This window comes from Budorcas taxicolor, chromosome 12, assembly GCF_023091745.1.
Source record: "Budorcas taxicolor isolate Tak-1 chromosome 12, Takin1.1, whole genome shotgun sequence".
Classification (NCBI taxonomy): domain Eukaryota; kingdom Metazoa; phylum Chordata; class Mammalia; order Artiodactyla; family Bovidae; genus Budorcas; species Budorcas taxicolor.
The window spans coordinates 20,464,091-20,490,280 of record NC_068921.1 but is presented as its reverse complement, the minus strand read 5'-3'; the positions used below and the strand labels follow the sequence as shown (position 1 = coordinate 20,490,280).

General features: G+C 44.6%; 1 protein-coding gene across 1 annotated transcript in view; it reads right to left on the bottom strand.

Moving 5' to 3' along the window:
- RNASEH2B (ribonuclease H2 subunit B) overlaps positions 1-7,309 on the bottom strand; it is a 61,910-nt gene extending 54,601 nt beyond the window's left edge. The window contains exon 1 of the mRNA XM_052650169.1: positions 7,034-7,309. Within this exon, the coding sequence (XP_052506129.1) occupies positions 7,034-7,097 (64 nt within the window). The 5' untranslated portion in view covers positions 7,098-7,309. The remainder of the gene's footprint in view (positions 1-7,033) is intronic.
- Positions 7,310-26,190: the final 18,881 nt, after the last annotated feature.

Genomic DNA, 26,190 nt, shown 5'->3' with positions numbered 1-26,190 from the left:
TATATTTTTCTGCATTACTAAAATTTCTGCACTATGTATCGTCCTAACTTAAAAAATGTTACTGAAAAAAAACACTGGAGAACAATGTGGTTAAATAAACAGTTAAATGGTCAAAACCGAGGTTAAATGAGCAGCTGGAGATGGCAGAGAGTCCTGTCAAAAGCTGTGGGGACATCAGACCCTCACAGGGGGATTGACTCTGGCTGGAGAGCCTTCAGTGGCCCGGATCCTTGCAGGTTCAGGAGGTAGAAAATGGGCTCAGAGCAGGTCAGAACCTTTCACCAGAGGGCTCACTCCACTTCAGCAAACAGCCACACCTAGAACAGAAAGGCCCTTCCTTTTAAAGGTATTTTAAAAGGACATATGGAGGACCTCAGAACAAAAAACGCTGGAAGGGTTTGGTGGCATGTATGCTTTCAGAGGTGAGCCTACCACTGAGGAACTAATGGGGCCACCGGGGAGAAAGTGCCGGGATCCTCCCCAGCTTCAGGCACGCACTGGGCATCCAACACACACTCATATATAAACGACAACGAACTGAACAACCGCGATGAAACATGTAGGTGGTGGGAGAGGTGCGGCTAAGTCGCACACTAACAGTGGGAGCAGCCCCGAAGGCAGGCTTCCTGCAGGAGGTGACACCTGCGCTGGGTTAGAGATAAGTGTTCTTCAACATTTCTTTGCCAAGCAAAGTATGTGGAAAAGAGTGCGCAGGGGTCCAGGCAGGCACAAGTCATGGGCACTCAAAGAAAGAGAAGCTGTGTAACCCCAAAGTAGTGCTAAGTATCTCACTGAGGAATCCAGTAAATAGACAGTAAGAGTAAATAGTGAAATCAAGGCAGAGACAGAAAAGAGAACACTGGAATTTATTTTGTGATACATACAAAAGGCTTAGCTTCAGGGAAGACAAAGGCGAACCAAGCCTTGAATTAAGGGTAGAATTTGGATGGAAGGGGAAAGGGAAGAAAAAGGACAGTATGAGCAAAGACAAAGGCTGTGGGGAGAAATAGAATGAAAGGCATTTGTTCTTTCAGCAAATGTTCATTGCATGCCTCCTCTGTCCCAGGTCTGGGAGCTAAGAGGTTGGGGTCCAAGAGGGGGCTGACATTTAATTCAAGCCAACAGACAACCCCGTGAGACCAGTACTATTCTCCCCACTGCAGAGATGAGGAAAAGGAGGCTTTACAACGAGCAGCTTTTCCAAGGACACAGAGCTCATAAATAGTATACATCTACTTTTTGGTGTGTTTTTATTATAGCCAGGCTTTCGAGAACGTTGATGAGCTGTTTGTTTCTTAAAACATCATGGTTAACGCTCAGAGCGTGGCAGGGGTGGGGGGAGAACCAAGCAGTCCCTATTCTGCTATTCAAGTGGAAAAAAAAAAATCATGAGCATGTCTTACTTTCCTTTTATGAATTCTTTTCTGCCCTGGAGGATAAATATGTGGGAGTCTTGAGTCCTGACTTACAAACATCCAAGGCCTTTTGGAACAATTGCTAGCAGGACCGGATCAAGCTCTGGAAACCGCCGGATTATACTGACTGGCAACTGATGGAGTCCATTCACTCCAGAACGTGCTCAGAGAGCAAGGGGAGCGTGTCCAGTGAGCGGTCATCGGAGAAAGGTCAGCCAGGTTAACTCAAAAAACGTTTCATAAAGACAAAACCAGATTGAGGATTTGTATGGAACATGTGAAAAACACTCTGCTGGAAAACTCAGAGACTCCCTCTCGGCCATCAGCCTTACTATTCGATAAACGACACATCTTCCAGGAAGCTGAGCTGAATGATTCGGAGTTGTGGAAAGTCAGCACATGAACCCACCAGGTTCCCTGTCTCTGGCCAACTTAACGCAGGTTACCCCCAGGTGATCAAGCTCTTCTGGAAGCAGAGAAGCTTCCAGCCCACAAGGTGTAATTCTAAGCACAGACACACATACATGCAAACGGTATTGACAAAGAACAAAATAATCTGCTTACACTCTTCTGAGGCTAACCATATGCCTTCAGGTAAAAAGAGGAAAAAAGTTTTATTTTTTTAGGGTCATTGAAAAGTCATTTGGGTCTATAATAATTCTTTCTTTGCCACATTAAACTTTTACTTTTCAAACAAGAGGTGTTTCTTGTGGGCCTATGAAAAAATAGCTATGAGTCTTTAATCAAATGTAACATTAATATAAATTTTCTCTATTATTAAATAAGAAATTCGTTTTTCCTTTTTAATTCAATCTTTTTTAATCCATTAATTAGAATATAGCTTTAAAGCTTGCAGTCATACAAATCTATTTTTGTGTTTCTTCTTGAGAGACAAATCTGATATTATTATGTGTGATTAACATGGCACCTCACACGCAAGGGTCGTTTCTGTACTTGGAATGTCTAAGGCAGGCAGGCCTGGAATAATCTCCCAGACAGCACTCCGTCTGCACTCCGCCTCCAAAAGCTGGCATTGCTAATGCGATCTGTGAGGGAAAAATACCAAATACCTAAAATACTTTAAAACGTGTATTTCCATAAAGTAAAGGGAAATAACTTTATTGCAGAATTTGTCTACAGCTGAAGATGTTTAATCCAGTTTGACCTGAAAGGGAAAGTGTTAGTCGCTCAGTCATGTCTGACTCTTTATAACCCCACGGAGTGTAGCCTGCCAGGCTCCTCTGTCCATAGGATTTTCCAGGGAAGAATACTGGAGTGGGTTGCCATTCCGTTCTCCAGGGGATCTTCCTGGCCCAAAGATCAAACCCAGGTCTCCCACATTATAGGCAGATTCTTCACCATCTGAACTATCAGGGAAGCCCAGTTTGACCTGGACTCTCCAATCAGGCAGCGGCTGACTAAGGCGAGATTTCAGCGTGATCCCTGAGATCATTTCTGTACTTTCTTTTTCCCTCACATAACGTTAGGGTTTCCCAAGCCTTTCATGTTTCCTTGGGGATGGCTAAGTAACAGAGTTCAGCCACAGGAGCAGTCTACCCAGTCTTCTCTCCTGCATTCACTGAATCCGTTCCTGCTGGCATCCACTCCAACTTATTAGGACCGACAAGCATACAAAACTTGGACTAGAGAAAAATATTAAAAATATAACTTAAAACATTTACTTTTAGGGCAGCAAAGAGAGCTGGAAACTTCTACCTTATTCCAAAAAGTAGAGATGTTCACGGTCTCTTGTAGCAACTAAAAGTGCAAACCAGCTAGTGTTCCAGGCCATGTGGGAGAAATGTTGAAGACCAACCCAAACTGCAAGAAATGCTTACCTTGCTGAAACGGGAGGCCGTTCTGTTTCCACTGGCCTATAAAAATCAAGGCCCCACGTCTGACTACCTCACAAGTGTCCCTTCCAAGTTTCAGCTCTTGTTTTTCTGGGATATTGGACTTCTCAGACAAACTGAAAACTAGCAGCAGAGAGACCTAACTAGTACTTTTTAACACGTCCTTTACTGTGTCCTTTAAGATATAATACAGTCGTATGGCAAGGTATGGGCTTCCCCACTGATTCAGCAGGAAAGAATCCACCTGCAATGCAGGAGATTCGGTAGGAGCCATGGGTTTGATCCCTGGGTCAGGTCCCCTGGAGAAGGGAAAGGCAACCCGCCCCAGTATTCTTGCCTGGAGAACCCTATGGACAGAGGAGCCTGGGAGGCTGCAGTCCATGGAGTCACGAAGAGTTGAACATGACTTAGCAACCAAGCAAATAACAGCGGTAGGGTACGGTTCTCCTCCACTCAAATGCATAACTTACTGGGGCAGACTTTTCATCTACTGGAAGAAAAACAAGAAGTCTGTGAAGATGGGCCTCGTACCCTGTACTTACATGTACTCCCGTGACTGTGGGAATTCTGACCCACCATAAAGATAAAGACAGCTAAACCTGAGGCTGGCTGTTTCTATCTCCCAGTCCAGCTCCCTAGGGCTGGCCTATGCAGTGGTTCCTAGTGGAACCTCTGACCAGCATCACTGGGTACCTTGTTAGAAATGCGCATTCTGCCCCCAGACCTACTGAGTCAGAGACTCTCCGAGGCTCAGTTCCCCAGGTGACTGATGCCCCCAAGTTTGAGAAGTACAGTTGCACAGAGGTAACTATCACACCACCGGCATCTGTAACTCCCAGAGCCTGCAGGTGGCAGTAAAGGCCAGTTAGAAGAATTACAGGCACTAGGAGCTCAAGTTCTAAGTGTTCCAGAGCCAGCCTGCCTGACCACACTGTTCAACAGTTTCTTAACAGCTGGCTCAGCCTCCTCCAATGAGTTTGAAGGTCACTGTACGTCCCAGCTTTGAACACGAACTGGACTGAAATTCTTGTGGTCCGAAAGAAGAAATATTGACCCTAAGAATTTCAGGGATGCAATCAATATTTAATTATCTTAAAGATTTTGTGTTTAATACTATGAGGATACAAACATACTTGAAGAATGAAAATTTCAATACTTATTAAATAGAACAAGAAATTCAAATTATTCTCAGCCATTATGTGTATCTGAATTATTTTTATGCACTCTGAATGATTAGAGTTCCCACCATTAAAATCTCAGGTATCAGGCATCCCTTTACTATTTACTAGACTCTATGAAAACCCTGAATTTTGCATTAATTTGCCTTACACAAACTACAAACATCTCCAGTGAGGATGTGGAGCAACGGGAACTCTCACACAGCTGGGCAAATAAATCGGTACAACCACTTTGGAAAACTGTTGAGCAGTGTCCACCAAAGCTAAACACGATATCCAGGGCCAGCAATTCTACTCCTGGGTTTGCACCACAGAGAAATGATTACATCCTGCTACTTAAAGCCTCATAAAAGTGTTCGTAGAAGTGTAACTCCTAATACGGAGAAGGCAATGGCACCCCACTCCAGTACTCTTGCCTGGAAAATCCCATGGATGGAGGAGGCTGGTGGGCTGCAGTCCATGCGGTCAAAAAGAGTCGGACATGACTGAGCGACTTCCCTTTCACTTTTCACTTTCATGCATTGGAGAAGGATATGGCAACCCACTCCAGTGTTCTTGCCTGGAGAATCCCAGGGATGGAGGAGCCTGATGGGCTGCCATCTATGAGGTCGCACAGAGTCAGACATGACTGAAGTGACTTAGCAGCAGTAGCAGCAACTCGTAATAGTTACAATCAGGAAAAAATAATCCAAATATCCATCCTCAGTAGTGGAAAAAAATAATATGACTATGCATACAATAAAATAGACACAGCAAGGAAAACACAAATGAACCAACAATCCTGACCACTGCTACAGACTATAGATGAGCCTCACAGACGTAACACTGAGTAAAAGATGCAAGGGGTTAAGAATCACGTGCTTGACCAAACAGGCAGAACAAATATCTGGTGACAGAGGTCAGCATAGAGGTTACTGAGGCCATCTAGAACAGGCAAGAGGAGCTCACAGGATAAGTTCTAGGTCTTGATGTGTGGAATGGTGACAGGGGTGTACACATATGAAAAGTTCATGGACTTGCACACTTAAAACTTTTACACTTTACTATATGTACATGGGTTTCCCAGGTGGCTCAGCAGTAAAGAATCTGCCTGCCAGTGCAGGAGAGGCAGGTATGATCTGGGCCTGGGTCGGGAAGATCCCCTAGAGGAGGAAATGGCAACCCACTCCAGTATTCTCATCTGGGAAATCCCACGGACAGAGGAGCCTGACGGGCTACAGTTCATGGGTTCACAAAGAGTCGGACCGGTCATGACCAAATGATTAAACAACAATATATATGTTATATTTCTTTATAAAGGGACAACGATATGTATACTTCTCTACAAAGAGAAGAAAAGTTACACACACACTAAATATCCTTGACAAATTATCCTGTAATAATTTTCAATATCTATCATAAAAATCTTCCCTGATGGCTCAGAAGGTAAAGAATCGGCCTCCAATGTAGGAGACGTAAGAGATTCAGGTTTCATCCCTGGGTCAGGAAGATCCCCTGAAGAAGGAAATGACTACCCACTCTAGTATTCTTGCCTGAAAAACCCCAGGGACAGAGGAGCCTAGCAGGCTATAGTCCAAGGGATCACAGAGCCGGACATGACTGAGCAACTAAGCACACATAAAAATCTAAATTACTGGGCAACTACATCTGACATCAGAGTATCATTTACTGCAAAAATACTGCATTTGCTGAGCTACATCTCAAAATTAGATACAGAGAAGAATGGGCTTTCCTATATTCAATTACGCCATCAAATCAATGTATCCTCCTATGAAAAGGCCAAAACTTTCTGGCTTGCACTCCCTGGTCCCAAACTCCATTTATTCTGCCACTTCATGCCATCATAGGTGGCAACTGACGTCCATCATCTCTAGCCCCTGCAGGCCTGGATGTGGTCACCATCCCGGGGAGGTGACAAGGCTGGCTCCAATCCTTAGCTACCTGCCTGAATCTCCGAATCACCCTTGTCCTAACCCCCACCACCATGCAGCCTCACAAATCAAGGCATGTCCCAGTGGAGGGAAAGTGTTAAGACAGCACAGCCTTCAGGTCAATGCGAACCTATTGGATTCTAGGTTCCGATCTAGTAGGGCTCAGACGCTAAGACAACTGTCGTCTAGGACATACCAAATTACACCCCAAGAGCAGACACCTCCAGGCCTCGCCGCTGGCCCCCAGGTCCTGAACCCGCGCGGCCCTCCCCAAGCCTGCGCCGCTCCCTCCAGGTCACCCGATCCACAAGGAACCCGAACGGGGAAAATCCACTCGGTCTGCTTCTGCGCTTCCGGCTCAGGTTTAAAAAAAAAAAAGCGAAACCGAGGGCACTGTGACCAAGAGGAGGAACCACGTGTTCCGGGTGACACTCGGGTCCCCCACGCGCGGCCGCGGGGGCAGGGCCGGGGTCGGCAGCCCCTAGCCAAGCGCTGACTCGCAAAGAGTCAGGGTTCGCGCGCGCGCGAGGGACCGCGGGCCGGAGGGGGCGCGCCCCGTCGCCGAGAACCCGCCCGGCGCGCTCTCGGGCCGGGCCGCCCAGGGCAGGAGCCCGGGCCGCGCCCGCGCGCCGCCGCCCCGGGGCCGGCGTGGTTACCTGGGAGCAGGAACACGTGCTGCCAGACGCGAGCCCCGTCCCCGCCGTCCGCGCCGCGCGCCATGCCACTCGTCCGCTCCCGGCAGCCGCGGGCCTCAGCCCTCGGAGCGCGGGCTCGGCGAGACGCGGGTGGCGAATGGCGGGAGAAGGGTCGATTCCGGGAATGCGGCGGGGCCCGCGGCGCGCGGCCGGCCGGGCGAACGTCGTCTCGTTTCCGGAGTCCGCCAGCGGCCCAGATTTCAGAGTTTAAATTGAGCGCCGGGCCCAGGCTGCCGGCCCCCTGGCTCGTCGCCCGCCGGCAGGGAAGGGTCGCGGCCTCTCCCCCCTCCGCGGCTCGGCCAATGGTAGCTGCTCACCCGCGGCGCCCCGTGACGCGGCCCGGGGGCGGGGTCGCCTGGGCCCGGAGGCTCCGGGTCCGCGCTCCCAGCGGCGGTCCGCGCGCGCGGCGGGGCGCGGCCCGGGGAGATCGCGGCGAGGCCGGGTCTCCGGGCCATGGGGCACCCGGAGGCTTGACGCTCGCCGCCCCAGTAGGCTGGCGGACGCGCGCACACCTGGCCGGCCGCAAAGCCTGGCGCAAATTCCTCCTGAGGACGAGAACCGTCACACCCGAAACCTCATGCCGCTGTTCCTCGTCAACGTTTCTGGATAGCGCTTGCATTCTGCGTTGGAATGAATGCCAGAATCTGGCGTGCTTTGTGATTCATGACAAAATGCATGCAAAGCAGACCTCAAATTGGGGTTAGTCCTCATTACTCCAAAGAGGGGCACAGTTTGAGGCCCAAAATGTACATTTGTTGTTTTGGAAGACGTTGATTTGTAACAAGTCAAGACTTTTTAAAAGCGATGTTTACAAAGTCAGAGTCATGATATTTACGTATTTAAACTTCTCAAAAATAAAATTTTAATTGTACACGGTTTTAGAAAAGGTACCAAGTGTGTGTCTCATACTTAAGAATAAGTTTGACACCCTGCTACCCCAGACCCCCAATCCCCCTCCCCCAGGGTAGTTACTGTTATCAGTCTCTTATCTGTTCTTCCAGAATTTTTCCATTCACAAACAAGTTCCTGTGTCTTACTCTTATTTTGCACAAATGAAAGAGTAACATGCATAACTCTTAAGGCACTTATCCGTTTTTGTTTAATCTTGAAGATAGTTAAATGCTGCAGCACTAGATCATCTCGGCCTTCTGAAAAGATTCTCTGTTTCCATCCTACCTCCCACCAGGGCAGACAAATGCAACTGAAGGTGACTGCAGGAAGCACCTGGCAGAGAGGAAGCCTTTCTGGTAGAGGAGGGGCACCCAGAGGCCAGCTCTGGGGCAGGCGGCAGAGAGGTATTGCTCTAGAGCTATTTTCATCTTTCTCTGAACATTCCCAGCCATTGGCTGTTTGAATATGTGTTTTTATGTGGTTGTTTTCACAGTCAGTTCAGTTCAGTTCAGCTGCTCAGCCGTGTCCGACTCTTTTCGACCCCATGAATCGCAGCACGCCAGGCCTCCCTGTCCATCACCAACTCCCAGAGTTCACTCAAACTCATGTCGGTGATGCCATGCAGCCATCTCATCCTCTGTCATCCCCTTCTTCTCCTGCCCCCAATCCCTCCCAGCATCAGAGTCTTTTCCAGTGAGTCAACTCTTCGCATGAGGTGGCCAAAGTATTGGAGTTTCAGCTTTAGCATCTGTCCTTCCCAAGAACACCCAGGACTGATCTTCTTTAGAATGGACAGTACAAAACTATTTTTGTCTGCTTTTCTCCGTTGAGATTGCCATAAATACCTTTCCCATGGCATCCAGAACCATCATTGGAGACAGGCTATTTCACACTGCTAATGTACCATGGTTACTCACCCATTCCTTAACCTGCAATATTTAGGTTATTTCAAACAGTTATTCTAAACAATGCTATGAAGTGAAGTAGCTCAGTCGTGTCTGACTCTTTGCGACCCCTTGGACTGTAGCCTGCCAGGCTCCTCTGTCCATGAGATTCTCCAGGCAAGAATACTGGAGTGGGTTACCATTTCCTTCCAGGGGATCTTCCTGACACAGGGATCGAACCCAGTTCTCCCGCATTGGAGGCAGATGCTTTAACCTCTGAGCCACCAGGGACACCCATCAAACAATGCTATCAGTTCAGTTCAGTTGCTTAGTCGTGTCAGACTCTTTGCAACCCCATGAATCACAGCACGCCAGGCCTCCCTGTCCATCACCAACTCAGACTCACGTCCATCGAGTCAGTGATGCCATCCAGCCATCTCATCTTCTGTCGTCCCCTTCTCCTCCTGCCCCCAATCCCTCCCAGCATCAGAGTCTTTTCCAATGAGTCAGCTCTTTGCATGAGGTGGCCAAAGTACTGGAGTTTCAGCTTTAGCATCATTCCTTCCAAAGAGAGCCCAGGGCTGGTCTCCTTCAGAATAGACTGGTTGGATCTCCTTGCATTCCAAGGGACTCTCAAGAGTCTTCTCCAACACCACACTTCAAAAGCATCAATTCTTTGGCGCTCAGCCTTCTTCACAGTCCAACTCTCACATCCATATATGACCACAGGAAAAACCATAGCCTTGACTAGACGGACCTTAGTTGGCAAAGTAATGTCTCTGCTTTTGAATATGCTATCTAGGTCAGTCATAACTTTTCTTCCAAGGAGTAAGTATCTGTTAATTTCATGGCTGCAGTCACCATCTGCAGTGATTTTGGAGCCCCCAAAAATGAAGTCTGACACTGTTTCCACTGTTTCCCCATCTATTTCCCATGAAGTGATGGGACTGGATGCCATGATCTTCGTTTACTGAATGTTGAGCTTTAAGCCAACTTTTTCACTCTCCTCTTTCACTTTCATCAAGAGGCTTTTTAGTTCCTCTTCACTTTCTGCCATAAGGGTGGTGTCATTTGCATATCTGAGGTTATTGATATTTCTCCTGGCAATCTTGATTCCAGCTTGTGTTTCTTCCAGCCCAGCGTTTCTCATGACGTATTCTGCATATAAGTTAAATAAGCAGGGTGACAGTATACAGCCTTGACGTGCTCCTTTTCTGTATACTATATATGGACTATGCAGCAGGAGTGTGTGCTCAGTCACTTCAGTCGTGTCCAACTCTTTGCGACCCCATAGACTATAGTCCACCAGGCTCCTCTATCCATGGGATTCTCCAGGCAAGAATACTGGAGTGGGTTGCCATGCCCTCCTCCAGGAGATCTTCCTGACTCAGGGACCAAACCTGAGTCTCCTGCACTGCAAGCAGATTCTTTACCCACTGAGCCAAGCAATGAACTAGAGGTATACATAGTGAACTAATGTACACATGGCAACGTGGATGCTTTATATCAAGAGGGAAAAAGAGAAGTAGGAAAAGATTTAGGGCAGAAAAAATATCGGTAAATTAGAAATACATAAAACAACATATCTTTTAGAAGGATACATGCACATTTAAGGCTATATATCAAACACATAAGAAATGGGTGTCTTTAAACGACAAAAGAATGGGATAAGGAATGAGAAGGCAAGAAATATCAAAAGAGGGGTTGGAGGGGCACGTGGATGACTGTCACTATGTCCTGTGAATGAGAATATAATTCACTGTAGGTCCAAGTATGAAAACTTTCTTTCTTTTTTAATGTGCTGAAACAAACATCTCTATCCAATTTCATTTATCCATCAAAAAATTAGTTAAGTACCTTCTTGGAACCCTTGCTGTCTTGGACAACAAGGAAATCAAACCAGTCAATCCTAAAGGAAATAAACCCTGAATAATCATTGGATTATTCTGAGGTGGCTCAGATGGTAAAGTGTCTGCCCACAATGCAGGAGACCCGGGTTTGGTCCCTGGGTTGGGAAGATCCCCTGGAGAAGGAAATGGCAACCCACTCTAGTACCCTTGCCTGGAAAATTCTATGGATGGAGGAGCCTGGTAGGCTGGAGTCCATCGGGCGGCAAAGAGTCGGACACGATTGAGCAACTTCACATTCACATGCCAGTCATTGGAAGGACTGATGCTGAAGCTGAAGCTCCATTAATTTGGCCTCCTGATGCGAAGAGATGACTCATTAGAAAAGACCCTGATGCTGGGAAAGACTGAGGGCAGGAGAAGAAGAGGGCGTCAGAAAATGAGATGGTTGGATGCAAAGGACATTATCAGTTCAGACTCTGTGTGCTGAGGGAGGCCTGGTGTGCCGCAGTCCATGCGGTGGTGAAGAGTCTGACACAACTGGGTGACCTTCTTGGAAGTGGTGATGTTCCAGACGGGCTCCAGATTCCTACTGTCCTCAGGGTAAAGTCTAAGGTCCTAAGCTTGGAATACATGGCCCATGAGATCTGGTCCTCACGTGCCTCTCCTGTCAGTTTCCACTGCCTCCCTCCCTCCCCACCTTGACCACAGTCTGGCAGGTCCTAAGAAACTGCTGTCTGTCAGCACTTGACACTGTGTCCCTAATGTTGGAACTGCACCGCCCTCAACTATGGACTAAATCTTCCCTGGTGGCTCAGATGGTAAAGCGTCTGCCCGCAATGTGGGAGACCCGGGTTTAATCCCCGGGTTGGGAAGATCCCCTGGAGAAGGAAATGGCAACCCACTCCAGTATTCTTGCCTGGAAAATCCCATGGACAGAGGAGCCTAGCAGGCTACAGTCCATGGGGTCGCAAAGAGTCGGACACGACTGAGTGACTAACACACACACACACACACACAACTATGGACTAAGCTCTCAACTCCACTTTTTCTCTCACTCTCCACTTAGCCTGGACCCTCACCCATCAGGCTCACTTCTCATTAGCACTCCTCTTCCTCTCTCCAAACACCCTCCCCATGAATGAGTGAGATGCCTGCTTACAAGGGAGTGAGCCTGATTTTCAGTCAGTTCTTTGAGGAAGGACAGCATCTAATAATTCAACAGTTTATCCTCAAAAAAAAGAGAGTGGGAGATGACTTTCACTGCATACTAACTGTGACAAGCATGGCGGTGAACATGTGACTGATTCTTTGAGTCCTCCCAGCAGTCTTAAGCGGAAGGAGCAGTGTGATCCCCAGATTTTACAGAGAAAGAATGCAAACTTTAACGAGGTCAACTAATTACCCAGCAGTGGCAGAGCAGGAATTCCAACCCAGACATTGGACTCTTGGCCTCCCCTCCCTCCCTCCTTAGTGTCCCAGTGCCTGGAACAAAGCTGTATGGGCACATAGCATATGCCCCACAAATATTTTCTGAGTAAACATGCATGTGGATAGATAGGCAGTTATCGTAAAAGTCAGTGTGGCATTCCTAAGCTTCATAAGCAAGAACAAAGTGATTATATTTAGTATATCATAAAATATTCCATAAATTAATTTTTGTACTAGTTATACTGACACACAAAGAGACCAACAGGTCATTCTCCAAGGAGTAAGAAGGGAATAGCAACATTAATACCTCTGAGTAGAAAGAAAAAAAAAAAACCTCTTCTAAATACCAGAAATAAGAAATGTTTATTTTCTAGTAGAAGAAAAAAAAGGAACTGGGGAAAAAAATTTTAGACAGTTCACAGTCCAGTGACCTCTAGCAATGGTTAATGATGATCAGAACACAGAGTCTGAACTGATAATGAAATAAAATTCTTTTCCTCTTATAAATTATTAAACACTTATGAGAATCCTTCTTTCAAAACAAAATGAGAATGAAAATCCTAGTTTATCATCACTTTTATCCTGAGAAAGGATTGTTGCTGTGTTTTTGTCCTGTTGCCAAGCATTCATCTAGGGATATCAAGGAAGGCAACGTGGTACCCAAGCAAAAGATGGGGAGGAGAAGGGCATCAGTTCTCGAAAGGGCCAACTGTTTAGATGGGAGACCAAGGAGTAGTACTGAGCTGTTCTTTCTGGGGATAATATTTCCTCTTATATTCACTCTCTTATCCAACCCAACAGGATCGTACTTGTTGCAAAAGGCTGCATATGCTATATGCAAATACCCACATATAAAACTGAGATCTGCAAGTTATAGAACAAGAATGATCGAAGCTATTGAGAGAGAAAGAACAGCAGCCTCAGACATTCAGAACCTGGCCCCCCTGGAATCCATGACTCTCCCAGGACCATACTAGCCTCAGACAAGGCTGCCCTGAGACCACAATAAAATGAGAGAGTAAGGCCGCTTCACGATTTGGGCGAAGCAAAGACAAAAACAGGTCACTGGCTGACCTGCAAAATACTGAAACCTCCTCTCCTAGCCGAAATGAGTGACTGCTACTTCTTTGCAATTACAGCTTCATCCTCCCCCAGCTTCCCCTCCTTGTAGAGGAGACACCAATGGTAGATCTGCCCTGCCTTCTCATAGCACCAGAGCCAGGGTGGATCCCTGTGTCCTTAGACCCTCCCCAGGTCACCCAACCAGAGCCCAACCCTCCCAAGCTTCCTCCCAGCCCCCTCCTACTCAACACCCCTTGCCAGAGTCCAGCTCCAGCAGCCAGGGATTCACCCTGAAGGGGTGGGCGGTGTCGGCAAGAGAAACTGAGGCAGCCTCTCGGTTTTCTTGGACTGCTTGTTTATTTCAAGCTTATGATTCTCTTTTATACTTTTACAAAAGCATTAGGTCAGAGGTTTGATATTTTTAGTTCCCGTTGACCCAGATTTATTTTTCTCCAAAAATCATTGTTGCCCCTCAAAAGGAGTTCCTTCCTCAGCGATTCTCTTATCTACTTCTTCTCATGTGTCCTTGTGAATACACTGTAACTCACGCTAATGTCTGGGCTGCATACCGCATTCCTCAGTTTATTTCTTATCTTTCTAAGTCCTGTTTGCCCCTAGTATCCTAAGCTCACTATTTCTTAGAAAGGGCTTCTAGCTAAATAATATCTCTAAAGTCCCTAATTTTTATAAGCTGTAGTAGAATATTGTAACATTACAGCCATCCTTAAATCTTTAGCTTCTAACTATTTTAATTATTCCTAAGCCCTAAATTCAGCAAACTCCTTTGCCATAAACACTTTTCTCACAAATAGGCTTCAGATAGGAATCCCTCCCATGGTCTCAAGCTGCGGCCTCTGTGCTCACCCTGGAACACTTTTTTGTAAAAGTCCTTGAACAAATGTCAGTGATTAACTTTATGAATTATTCTTTGAGCACAGCTGCAGAAGGCTTTATGCCTTCTCCTGCTCCTCTCAAAAACAATAAGTACCTTAATAGTCTCCTCAGTCAACTCAGCCGAGGAAAGGAAAAAACAAGTCAGAATCACAAAACCTAACTCCCTCATTCCGGGTCCGTGCCTACGGAGCAAAAGGAGAGGGTTTAGGGCCGTGCCCCTATTTTGTCAGTAATGCCTAACGTGGCTCCCGACAAGCCCTGACTTCCCATGGCCTGTGCTCCGCCTCCTGCAATTGAGTATTGGATCTGCTTGATCAAGCGCAGGTTGTTCTTGGGCTAAACTTGGGCTTGACACTGTGTTTACACATTTCCTCTCTGCGTGTGCGTGCAGTCATAAACCTTACATATATTTACGTAAAATTAAGGTAGTATGAAAATTCAGGCAATTTAAGCTCCAAAATGTACTTTTGCAGCCTATAGAGCTAGGCTGCCACGTTCAAGTGAAGCAATAGGTCAGTTGCACAGTCGTGTCTGACTCATTGTGAGCCCATGGATTATAGCCTGCCAGGCTCTTCCATCTACAGGATTCTACAGGCAAGAACACTGGAGTGGGTTGCCATTTCCTACTCCTCAAGTGAAGCAGACAGTCAAATAATTACATATTTTGCTTCCTGACAGCCTAAGCAATCACTTCAGAAACTTTCAGTAACTTGATGTTCTATTTATTCCCACTTTGCTTTTATATGTGCTTTTAATATTTTATATAGTACAGAGACGTATCTTTTAAGTTATGAGTTATCTGACAAGGAGAAATGGAGAAATGCCAAAATGTTGGCTATTTTTCAGGTAAATATTAATTTTCAAAAGCAGGATACAAACTTGTATAGAGGGCATGATTACAGCTAAGAAGAATGATAAAAATAAAAGACTGGTGACTAACATCTAACCATAGTTGTCCTTTAATCATTTTTTTCTACTTTGATATATTTTAAAAAATTGTTCAGTTAATAATTTAAATTTGATAATAGCAATATAATTCATTTCTATTTGTTTTTTTTTTTTTTAGACTCTGTGCTTCCTCCTAGCTACTAAAACAGTAACATTCTGGTTCTCATGTGGTTAGTTCTGATAACTTTTACTGATGATCTCATAATCAGGAGGCTTAATGGAAATCAATCCTGAATATTCAATGGAAGGACTGATGCTGAAGCTGAACCTCCAATACTTTGGCCACAGGACGTGAAGAGCTTACTCATTAGAAAAAACCCTGGTGCTGGGAAAGATTGAAGGCAGGAGGAGGAGAAGGGGACAACAGAGAACGATATGGTTGGATGGCATCACAGACTCAACGGACATGAGTTTAAGCTCCAGGAGATGGTGAAGAACAGGGAAGCCTGGCATGCTGCAGCCCATGGGGTCAGAAAGAGTCAGACACGACTGAACGACTGAACATCAAAAAGATACACATTCATTTATAACATCTAAGCAGTACATTTCTGCTCTTCTCTCCCTACAAATAAAATACTCTTCAAATAGTAATGTGATCCTTTATTAATTCATTCTGTCAAACTAGCAAAAAATAGGAAATGCAATTGCTAAATATGGCTGATCTGTTGCAAAAGATTAACAATGTTCTTAGTAATGTGAATTCCACCTGATTTTTTTCAAAAGAAAAAATAAGTAATGGTTGACTATTTAAGGAAGAACTGATGCATCTTCAACAGAATAATATTCAATTTCATACTGACTTTAGTAGTTAAATTGACCATGTAACGTTCCTGAAAACTTAGAGTCTTCTTTATTAGTTTATTAAGCATTCCTAATTCTTTAAGGAAATGGTAACCCACTCCAGTACTCTTGCCTGGGAAATCCCTTGGGCCGAGGAGCCTGGTGGGCTACAGTCCATGGAGTCACAAAACAGTCAGAAACAACTTATCTGTTTAGTGACTAAACAACAGTTCTTTAAGAGTGTCATAAAGCAATTGTCCTTTAAAAGTGCTTACAAACTTCAGCGTTCAGAAAGTTTTGATAAAAGGCAGGAAATGACCTAATAATGCAATAACAATCTCCTGGTTAGGGGGTTCCCTAGTGGTTCAGATGGTAAAGAATCCACCTGCAATGCAGGAAACCTGGGTTCAATTCCTGGGTTGGGAAGACCCCCTGGACAAGGGAATGGCTACCCACTCCAATACTCTTGCTTGGAGAATGCCATGGACAGAGGAGCCTGGCAAGCTACAGTCCATGGGGTCGCAAAAGTGTTGGACATGACTGAGCAACTAAGCACGCATGCCGTCTCCTGGTTACTTTGATGCTTGGTCCTTCTCATTCTCTCTCTCTCTCTCCCTGCATGGGCAAATCTAAATTAATTCTATAATATTACTGATACCCACTCTGTTTTAGACACTGTTCTGGTGCCTTGGGCTATATCAATAAATAAATTAAAATGCCGGTCCTCCTGGATTTTACATCTAGTGGAGGGAGACAGACACGCAACACACATAATAAATAGATTTTATAGTGCAAAAGAAGGGGGCTAGTCCTCTGTAGGAAAGAGGGACAGCAGGGCAAGGGGTTCATGAGGATGAGGAGGGGTGCAGTTTTAAATAAAGTGGTTAGTGTCAGCCTCATTAAGAGGGTAAACTTTGAGCAAAGACCTGAAGGAGAAAAGGAAGTTAGGTGTGTATATATCTGAGGGAAGGGGAGGCACAGGGAACAACCAGTGCAAAACCTCCAGCCTACAGCTTTTATGGCATATTACAGGATAGCAAACAAGGCTGTGTGGCTTGACCAAAATGAGCAAGGGGAAGAGAAGCAGGAGACAGGTATAGAGAAGTAAGGACCTTATATGCCATAAAGAAAGAAAGAAAGAAAGTGAAGTTGCTCAGTCACATCCAACTCTTTGCGACTCCATGGACTGCAGCCTACCAGGGTCCTCCGTCCATGGGATTTTCCAGGCAAGAGTACTGGAGCGGGTTGCCATTTCCTCCTCCTGGGGATCTTCCCGATCCAGGGATCGAACCTGGGTCAGGCAGAGGCTTTACCGTGTGAGCCACCAGGGAAACCCTTATATGCCATGGGAAGAGGTAAAATGGGATTCTCCAGAGGGCTGACCAAGGAAAGCTAAAGGAGTGTAATAAAGGGTAAGAAAAGGGGAAAAGGGAGAACAATCAAGAATAGTTGCAACTAAAAACATGACAGAAAAGCCCAGTGTTGCTCAAAATGTTTCCACTGTCATCCACAATAAGAAACGTATTTTACAGCATGACCCAACCATCACACAAAAGGCACACATACAAATAAAAGGTACACAAACCCAAACTTACATACATCAACATTCAGTGGACTCTGAATCTAGGCTATTGGGTTTCTTTTCCTTATTCAATGCTGGTAACAATGACTAAGTTGATTTTACAATCTAGTAATGGGTTGTGATATACAGTTAAAAGAGCACGGCTAATCGGTAATGTGACCGTTCTGGCTACACCCTAACATGTGGATGACATAATCATCATCTTTGTCAACTCTGAGTGAGATTTGGCTAAACACACATAAGGCCTAATGACTTTCAACAGGGAACCACCGTTAGCTCATTAATCAAAAGCCAATATAAGATATTCTGCTTTCATGACAGTTGTAGTCATATAAAAATCTTGTGTGGGCTGGGTCACTGTTAGGAAATGTGAAACATGTGAAATTTGGGCACATCATTTCTGACAGGCAGCCAATATTTATGGTAGCTGACTAAAGAGACTTTACTTCAAATAAACAAATGTTTAATGTTTCCATAAAAGTGTAGACATGACCCTAATTAGTAAATTTGCTAATAGATTTCTGTTCATTATCTCCAGACCAATGTTTAGATATAGTTGTTTTAGAAAACAGTGCAAACTTTAGAACTAGATCTCAAAAATCTTTTTAAAGTTTTTCAAAATGTTTGAGAACAGCTTGGTTTTATGAATATATAAGGACTGGTACTTTTCTGAACTGTTAAATTGCCCTTTCAAAACTCAGAATTCATTTTCAACAAGGTTGTACTTTTAAATATATATATATATTTGCCACTGCAAAAAGTTCTTAGATTTGTCATTGGCCACAGAGCAAGAGTGGCCAATTTTTTCCATAGTGTTACCCAATGGATTTTTCTGCAATGATGGGAATGCTCTATAGCTGTTTTTCTCTGTTAGGGTAGCCACTAGCCACTTACGCTTTTGAGCCCTGATGTGGATGGTATGAGAACCTGAACAAATCACTGCCTTGCCTAAACCCCTTCAGCGGTTTCCAACAATGTTTCAAAATTTAAAATCCTCAGCTTGGCATTCAAAACCAAGACAAACCGACCCCAGCCCACCACTATGTGTGTGTGTGTGTGTTTGTGTGTGTGTGTGTCAGTAGCTCAGTCACGTATAGCTCTTTGTGACCCCATGGACTGTAGCCTGCCAGGCTCCTCTGTCCATGGAATTCTCTAGGCAAGAATACTGGAGAGAGTTGCCATGCCCTCCTCCAGGGGATCTTCCCAACCCAGAGACTGAACCCAGGTCTCCTGCACTGCAGGCAGATTCTTTACCGTCTGAGCCATGAGGGAAGCCACTGCCCACCACTGGGTCCCTGCAGCTCCAGTCTCTTGGTCTTCTTTCTGCCTCTGCAGCATGCCACGCTCCTTCCAGCCTCAAAAATCAGGCACAGGGTGTTTCCTCTGCCAGGAAGTCGTTTCCACTCCCATCCAACACTCGTCTCATGTCCTTCTTTCCTGGACAAAGCCAACTCATTTCCTTGATCTCCTCTTCTTGGCTCACGTGTTCATTCACTCCTTTAGCAAGTGCGTTGAGTTCCATCTGTGAGCCAGGCATTGCGCTAGATGTTGGCGAGGGTCAGCAAAGATGACAGGACAAGAGACAGGCTCTGAGTCCTTGTGGAGCTCTTAGTCTCGTCAGGATGACAGACTGTCTAAAAACACCCAAACGAGAGTAAGTGGGGATAGCATCTTAAGTCAGGGCTCTGAGCTGGACCAGAGGCTAGTCGCTGGTGGGGAGAGGATTCTTGGAGAATATGACAGTTTCACTGAGACCCTGAGGGAAGAAAGGAGCCCCATGTGTGAAGAAAAGGAAGAGGGTGCTGGAGGGCCCTTGTCACAGCACAAATTAAACTTGTCCCTGTGATGACATATTTCCTTGAGGTGTATAAGGTGCATGAGGGCAGGGACCCATCTATCTTGTCTCATTTCCTCACAGCACAGACTCTGGTGCATAATCAATGCTCAGTAAATTCTTGTTAGCGGATGAATAAGCAAATTTTTTGAAGTCTAAAAAATTAGAATAATTACTGTAGAATAATTATGAAAGGAAAATTCATCAGTGAGTATTAATTATGATTTCCTTTGACTAATAAAGATAGTTTTATCTAAAGGTTTTAAACTTTTCAAGGACAACCTATTGAGTCCAAATTACAATTTCTCAAGAATCAAGAATTTGTTGATACTCTATGAATTCTTAGAATGTCTTGGTGAAGTGACGACTCATTGATTTTCATCTTCTGTGCCCAAATTCCTGCTAGTTATTAAATTATTTACTAAATTAAGTCCACTGAGGCCATGCCTCTCATCCATCCGCCAGATCTCCTCTCAGCTATGCCAATAAGGAGCGAGTCAGGGCACACTGCATACTGGGTGCACACTTCAAGTCTCCAGCTACACTATTCCAAACAGATAGCATTTATAAATATTATGTAAAGGCTGAAAAGGTACAGCTCATGTTGTAAAGAAGATAGCCTGATAAATACATTTTTTAAAAAAATCAGTTTTAGGGTGTGGACATGGTTTTCAGCAAAGAAAGCCCTTGTCTCTATTTCTATCAATCCTTAGGGTTGTGATAAAGGAAACAGGCTTTGGAATGTTTCTATGTTGAAGGAAATAAACTTCAACAAACTGTTGAAGTCAGAGAGATTTAGATTAGACATAAGAAATAATTTCAGATCTCTGTAAGACTTTCAGGACTGCCTGGGGATTTTGAGAATAAGAGATTTGCTGAAACAGCTTCGATTCTAGCCTACTTGGAACCAGAAGGGATTACCAATGTCACAGATGTCCTCTGAAATTTGGATTCTGTCCACCAACTCTATAGATCTGATCTTTATGATCTACTCTTTACTGATCTTTACTGATCTACTCAGAATCTGCAACAAAGAAAGAAGGACACTGAGGAAGAGAACAAGAAAGCTTGGCCATCAGTCCTCATAAGAGCTTATAACATAACAGATGCTAGTGGTACCTGAGCAGGACCATCGCAACCAAGGCTCTGGGGGCCAGTGATGCAGGGGAAGGTGCCTCTTCATCTGTATTCCAGGTTATTTCTTTCCATCATCAACAAGCATCTGTAGAGGATCATTCACATTCCACACTGTATAAGGTGCTCTGCAGAATGAATATAGGAAAGAATACCATCATTGCTTATTCTTAAAATGTGTACAATCAAATTTGAAAAGACCCACACATAAGAAATAATTAGAAAAACATAACACAGCAATGGATAAGGCTGAGCCGCAGCAAAGCGTGTGGGCTCACCAGCAATGAAGAGGGGGTTATGAGGATTCTTGGGGGACGGATGGAACTTGAACCGTTGTAGACTGTGGAGGGCATTCCAGATGTTTGCTAAATGGGGGCTAAAACCGGATTGAGTATCAGAGTATGCTGCTGAATCTGTCTATAGTGCAGATATGTTGGAGAGCACGGGAGGTGGTGAAGTGGAATAATTGATTAGTGGTGTGTGGTCACAGAATGCTTTGAAAATCAGCCAGAGAATTCTAGACTTGAGGAGGGAGCGAAAGAAGGAAAGAAGCAGTGTGTGTTCTTGAGTAGGTCAGAGATATATTGTAAACCACATTTCCAGATGTGTTTGGTAGCAATTTTTTACAATCAAGTATTTCATATGGATTAGGTATAAAATCAGAGAAGGCCATGGCAACCCACTCCAGGACTCTTGCCTGGAAAATCCCACGGACGGAGGAGCCTGGTAGGCTGCAGTCCATGGGGCCGCTAGGAGTTGGACACGACTGAAGCGACGCAGCAGCAGCAGCAGCAGGTATAAAATGGGATTCCCAGGTGGCTCAGCCGTGAAGAATTTGCCTGCACTGCAGGAGACACAGGGGCCAGTGGTCGATCCCTGGGTCAGGCAGATCCCCTGGAGGAGGCCATGGTAACCTGCTCCTGCATTCTTGCCCTGGAGAGTCTCATGGACAGAGCCTGGCGGGTGCAGCCCACAGGGTCGCTAACAGTCAGACACAACAGAAGCGACTGAGCTTGAGCACAAGGCATGAAATGAAAGGTCCACGTGCAGAAAATTAAAACTCTACTTCTTTTTTTCTGTTAAAATATACAATTTTTGTTTTTAAATGACACTCAATTAATTTAAAACACACCTGTGGAGAGAAGGCCAAGTGTAACTGGACGAACCTGATCATCAGTCAGACGCCGTTTGCAGAGCTTTGACCTGGAGCTTACAGCCCTTCTAAGTGGTTGATTCTTCTTTAGATTTTTACTGCACCTGAGCCCTATTTCAAGAAAAATAGCAAAAATCATGTAAACGGCTAATTTGGCCGGTACAAAAATTCAAACTTCTTAAATATAGCATTTCAACAGTTTTATTCCAAATCGCCAGCATAACACACGCGTTGCGCTCCCAGGCCATTGGGGAAGGGCACTGGGGTTGCCCTGGCAGGCTGCGTGTCTGCCTCAGGCAGAACCCTGAACTGAGGGCAGGGATGCGAGGTCAGTCCCAGCTCAGGTTTTCCTCCATTGTTCTCCTGAGTCTGGCCCCTTCCTCAGTCCAGGATTCTTCTAAAATTGAGGGATGTGGAGATAGACAAACTAAGAAAGTGGGTTTTAGCACAAATGAATAAAAAATACATTTATTTATGTAACAAGTGTTCTAGCTGGAGCCTGTGTGCTGTGCTCACTCAGTCATGTCCAACTCTTTGCAATCTTATGGACTGTAGCCCTCCAGGCTCCTCTGTCCAGGGGATTCCCTAGGCAAGAATACTGGAGTGGGTTGCAATGCCCTCCTCCAGGGGATCTTCCTGACCTAAGGATTAAACCCAAGTTTCCAGCATTGCAGGAGGATTCATTACTGTCTGAGCTACCCCTTCCTCACTCCAGGTTTCATCTAAAATTGAGGGGTGTGAAGATAAACTAAGAAAGTGGGTTTTAGCAAGATCAAATCAGTCAGTCCTGAAGGAAATCAGTCCTGAATATTCATTGGAAGGACTGATGCTGAAGCTGAAACTCCGATACTTTGGCCACCTGATGCGAAGAACTGACTCGTTAGAAAAGACCCTGATGCTGGGAAAGATTGAAGGCATGAGGAAAAGGGGACTACAGAGGATGAGATGGGTGGATGGCATCACCGACTCAGTGGACATGAGTTTGAGTAAACTCTGGGAGTTGGTGATGGACAGGGAAGCCTGGCGTGCTGCAGTCCATGGGGTCGCAAAGAGTTGGACATGACTGACTGAACTGAACTGAACTGAATAAAAAATAAATGTATTTATGTAACAAAGGTTCTAGTTTGAGCCTAGCCTGATATATTTTACGGCTTACCTGAACATACTTGACGGGTGGGTAGGAAGTCTAGTTTCATGAGGATAGAACTCTCTTGGGAGACAAATCCATTTTTAGAAAGCCAAGCACATGCTTGGTTCACAACCAGATCTCTAGCCCTGGAGAACAGAGAAGGCATGGAGGACACACTCCGTGGTTCATAGCATCGTGGCCCAGCCCTCATGAACTGGAGGTTGAATTCTAGGAAAACTTCAGAGACATTGGCCTACAAATGGCTCAGAAGACCCCTTAAATCAGTTAAGTATTTTCAACTACAGGGAATTAAAATCCCTGACTCAGGTTGGCATAAACACTAAGAAAATTTCTTTGTATAACTAGATCCCAAAGGCAGGACTTCCCTGGTGGCTCAGACAGTAAAGAATCTGCCTGCAATGCAGGAGACCCAGGTTCCATCCCTGGGTCAGGAAGATCCCCTGGAGAAGGGAATGGCAACCCACTCCAGTATTCTTGCTTGCAGAATTCCATGGACAGAGGCAGGTTACAGTCCATGGGGTCACAAAAGAGTCAGTACGACTGGGCGACTGACACTTTCACAAAGGTAAAGCAGCATCACTTTCCTCCGAGGACTGGTTTTCTTCACGCTCACAATTTGGCTGCCGGTGGCAATGGGAGCTATGCACTTTCTGGTTTAGACTGAAGCATGAAATATTAATAGAAGCCTTCTTTCTTCCTTGTCTATGTCATCTCAGATCATATGCCCATCCTTGGCCCAGTGACAGTGGCTGCCATTGACTTGAGTGGATCTGGTTCTATCCTTGGTGATCCAGGTGGTTGTTAAATCCTGAGATGTATGAAAGGAAGAGAAAAAAGTGTTTTGGTTCTGTAAGGTACTAATGAATATTCTGCAGGCAGTGGACATTTTGCACGACTCTGATCCAGTGTCTGGGGAGATGGGGAGCAGTAACGCAGGGGTGTTGACAAGTATGGGTGTCTGTGATAGCTCTGTAAGACTTGAAAGGCCATATCTCCCTCAAAGGTCCACATATAGTTTGGGGAATTTTTGGTGGTTAATATTCTTTAATATGAATCGACTTTCCCATTCACTGCTATTGATTTGGGCAGAAATTACATGTTCCATGCAGCCGGAAGGAAGGTGCCTACATGAAGTTATCAACTATCCATGAAGACTGGAGACTATACCTTATGTACAAATGATGGCTAGAATTTGAGATGAGTGAAAATTCAAGAAGTACGTTTGGACAGGCCTCTGGGGAACTGGCTAAAGCAAAGAATGGAAGATATTTATAACAATGGTTCTTCCTTGATTCGTAGTATAATTATACTTCACATCATGAATCCAGCTTATTTCTTGATAGGTAGATTTGAACTACAGAAATTCTAGCTCAGCTTTAACCTCTGCTGATGGCATCATTTTAATGTTAATGCCTATTGTTATATGCCTCTTTTCTCTACCAGCAAGACCTCCTTGAGCTTATTAGAGGAGCTGTGTTCCCTACCTCTTTCAAAGCATCTACTTTGCATGTAAACAGGGAGCTTGGCTGTGGTGTAACTGAATTTCTAGGCACAGAAGTGTGGTTTCCTGATAAAGCAAATGAAACTGTCTTGAGTCCTTATGAATCCGACCTGCATGCTAACTTCGTTTTTAAACTGTTCATCAGACACACACCGAACAATCCTATTCTATTCCAAAGGAAAAAAGAGTTAAACTTATGCTACATGCCTGTAAGGCATTTTAAAGTTAATCGGGCCCTTTGGGTCTAATTTAATTTGTGTAAGATTGCTGTTGATGATTAGAATAGTTATTTAAGATTTTTGTTAACAGTCTATTACGGGGACTTAATGGAAATACTCCAAAGGCAGTCTGTTCACTTTCCCCTGTCAAATTCAGGTTACAGAGCCTTCACAGATGTTGTAAGTAGACATCGATATGAAAAGGGGATAGAATACAAATTAAAATCACAAGTGTACTTAAACTGCCAACGTTGAGCTTTGGTTAAAAACATCTGTCACATAAAAGCAAACATTCAGAGCTATTGTGTCTTGTAACAATTGTCTTTATTTTTCATGTCTTTGGCATTTTCATCATTTAGTGTTACTGCTCCCTTTGGAATTTTCCTTATGAATGATGGCTTTCTCTAACATCACTCATTTCTCTACACAAACTGCGTTTGTAAGGCTTTGGTACCAAAACTACAAGGCGAGGGAATCCTAAGTATGGCTGGAATCCCAAGGGTCTCATAGAATCGAAAAAGTCCATGGACTGCTGCAAAGCCCTTGAATAAAGTGGGTGTATGTAGCTTGTTCGGGCCATATTAAACCAAACTAGCACTTTGATTTCCCTTGCTGCTGCTGCTGCTGCTGCTGCTAAGTCACTTCAGTCGTGTCCGACTCTGTGTGACCCCATAGACGGCAGCCCACCAGGCTCCCCTGTCCCTGGGATTTCCCCTACAAGGTTGTTTTTCATCATTTACATTTACACCATGTACATCATGTACACCTACCATTCTTACAGACATAAAGTGACCACGAGAAACACTTCGGTCCAGTTCTCCCTTTAGGGCAATCAAGGGCATCTCAGGATGTTCTTAAGAACATCTTAAGATGATCGTTATCAGCAAACATTTTTTTTTTTTTTTTCAGATTAAAGATTTCACTTCTCATATTCCTTTGTCCCATAGCTTTAAGTTTTTTATTCTGTTTCCATTTTCTGTTATTCAGGCCTTGTGTTTGAAAACCACAGCCCTTCTAATTCATCTTTCTGTTCTTGCTTTTCTCTTTCGTCTCCTAGATTTCCTCTCCCCTCCTTTACTCTTTCTCCTTTTACAGAATAACAGATACTGAGAAGGGGAATACGTGTCACATGAACTGCCGCTGAGCAACCACTTACCATCAGGAAGAACGGGAGACTGTGAGCACATCCCCAGCACCTCTTCCACTGTCCAGGAACACTCCTGGCTTCTCCAGTGGTGGGCGAGGCTAGGTGCTGTGCAGGGCAGCACAGATGCCAAAGGCTGCAGGAAAATAATTGGAAAATAACTGTCACTCATTGAGTGAGGAGAGGTTGTACCAAAATGCTAATCTTTACTTATTTTTGATTTAACCTTAATGAAGATAGGCTATAATATTTCAATTTATACATTACAGTCAGGTAATCTGTCTGCTCTAACAATTAAGGACTTTAAAACTTATATGGAAAGCATTACCTTGATAGGTATTTGGCTGTATGGTTATCCTAAGTACTCTTATCCTAAAATGATTTTTTTAAGTGTATTTTTTCATAAGGTAGAACATAACATTAAGAGTATCCCTACACCTTATTTTAGAAAAGGAATCTCTGTTTTATAGTATTTTATTAAATGGATAATTGACACTCAGATGTGGAACAGCCAGCAAGCAGTATTTTGTGTATTTTAAGACAATTAAAAAATAATTCAAAGAAACAAGTAAAATTATCTATTTGTTTTATATGTGTTCGGGGGTGATTGTATTTCTGAGACAGGAGTCAATTGCTTTTTCAAGGTTCTAACACACCAAGTTCAG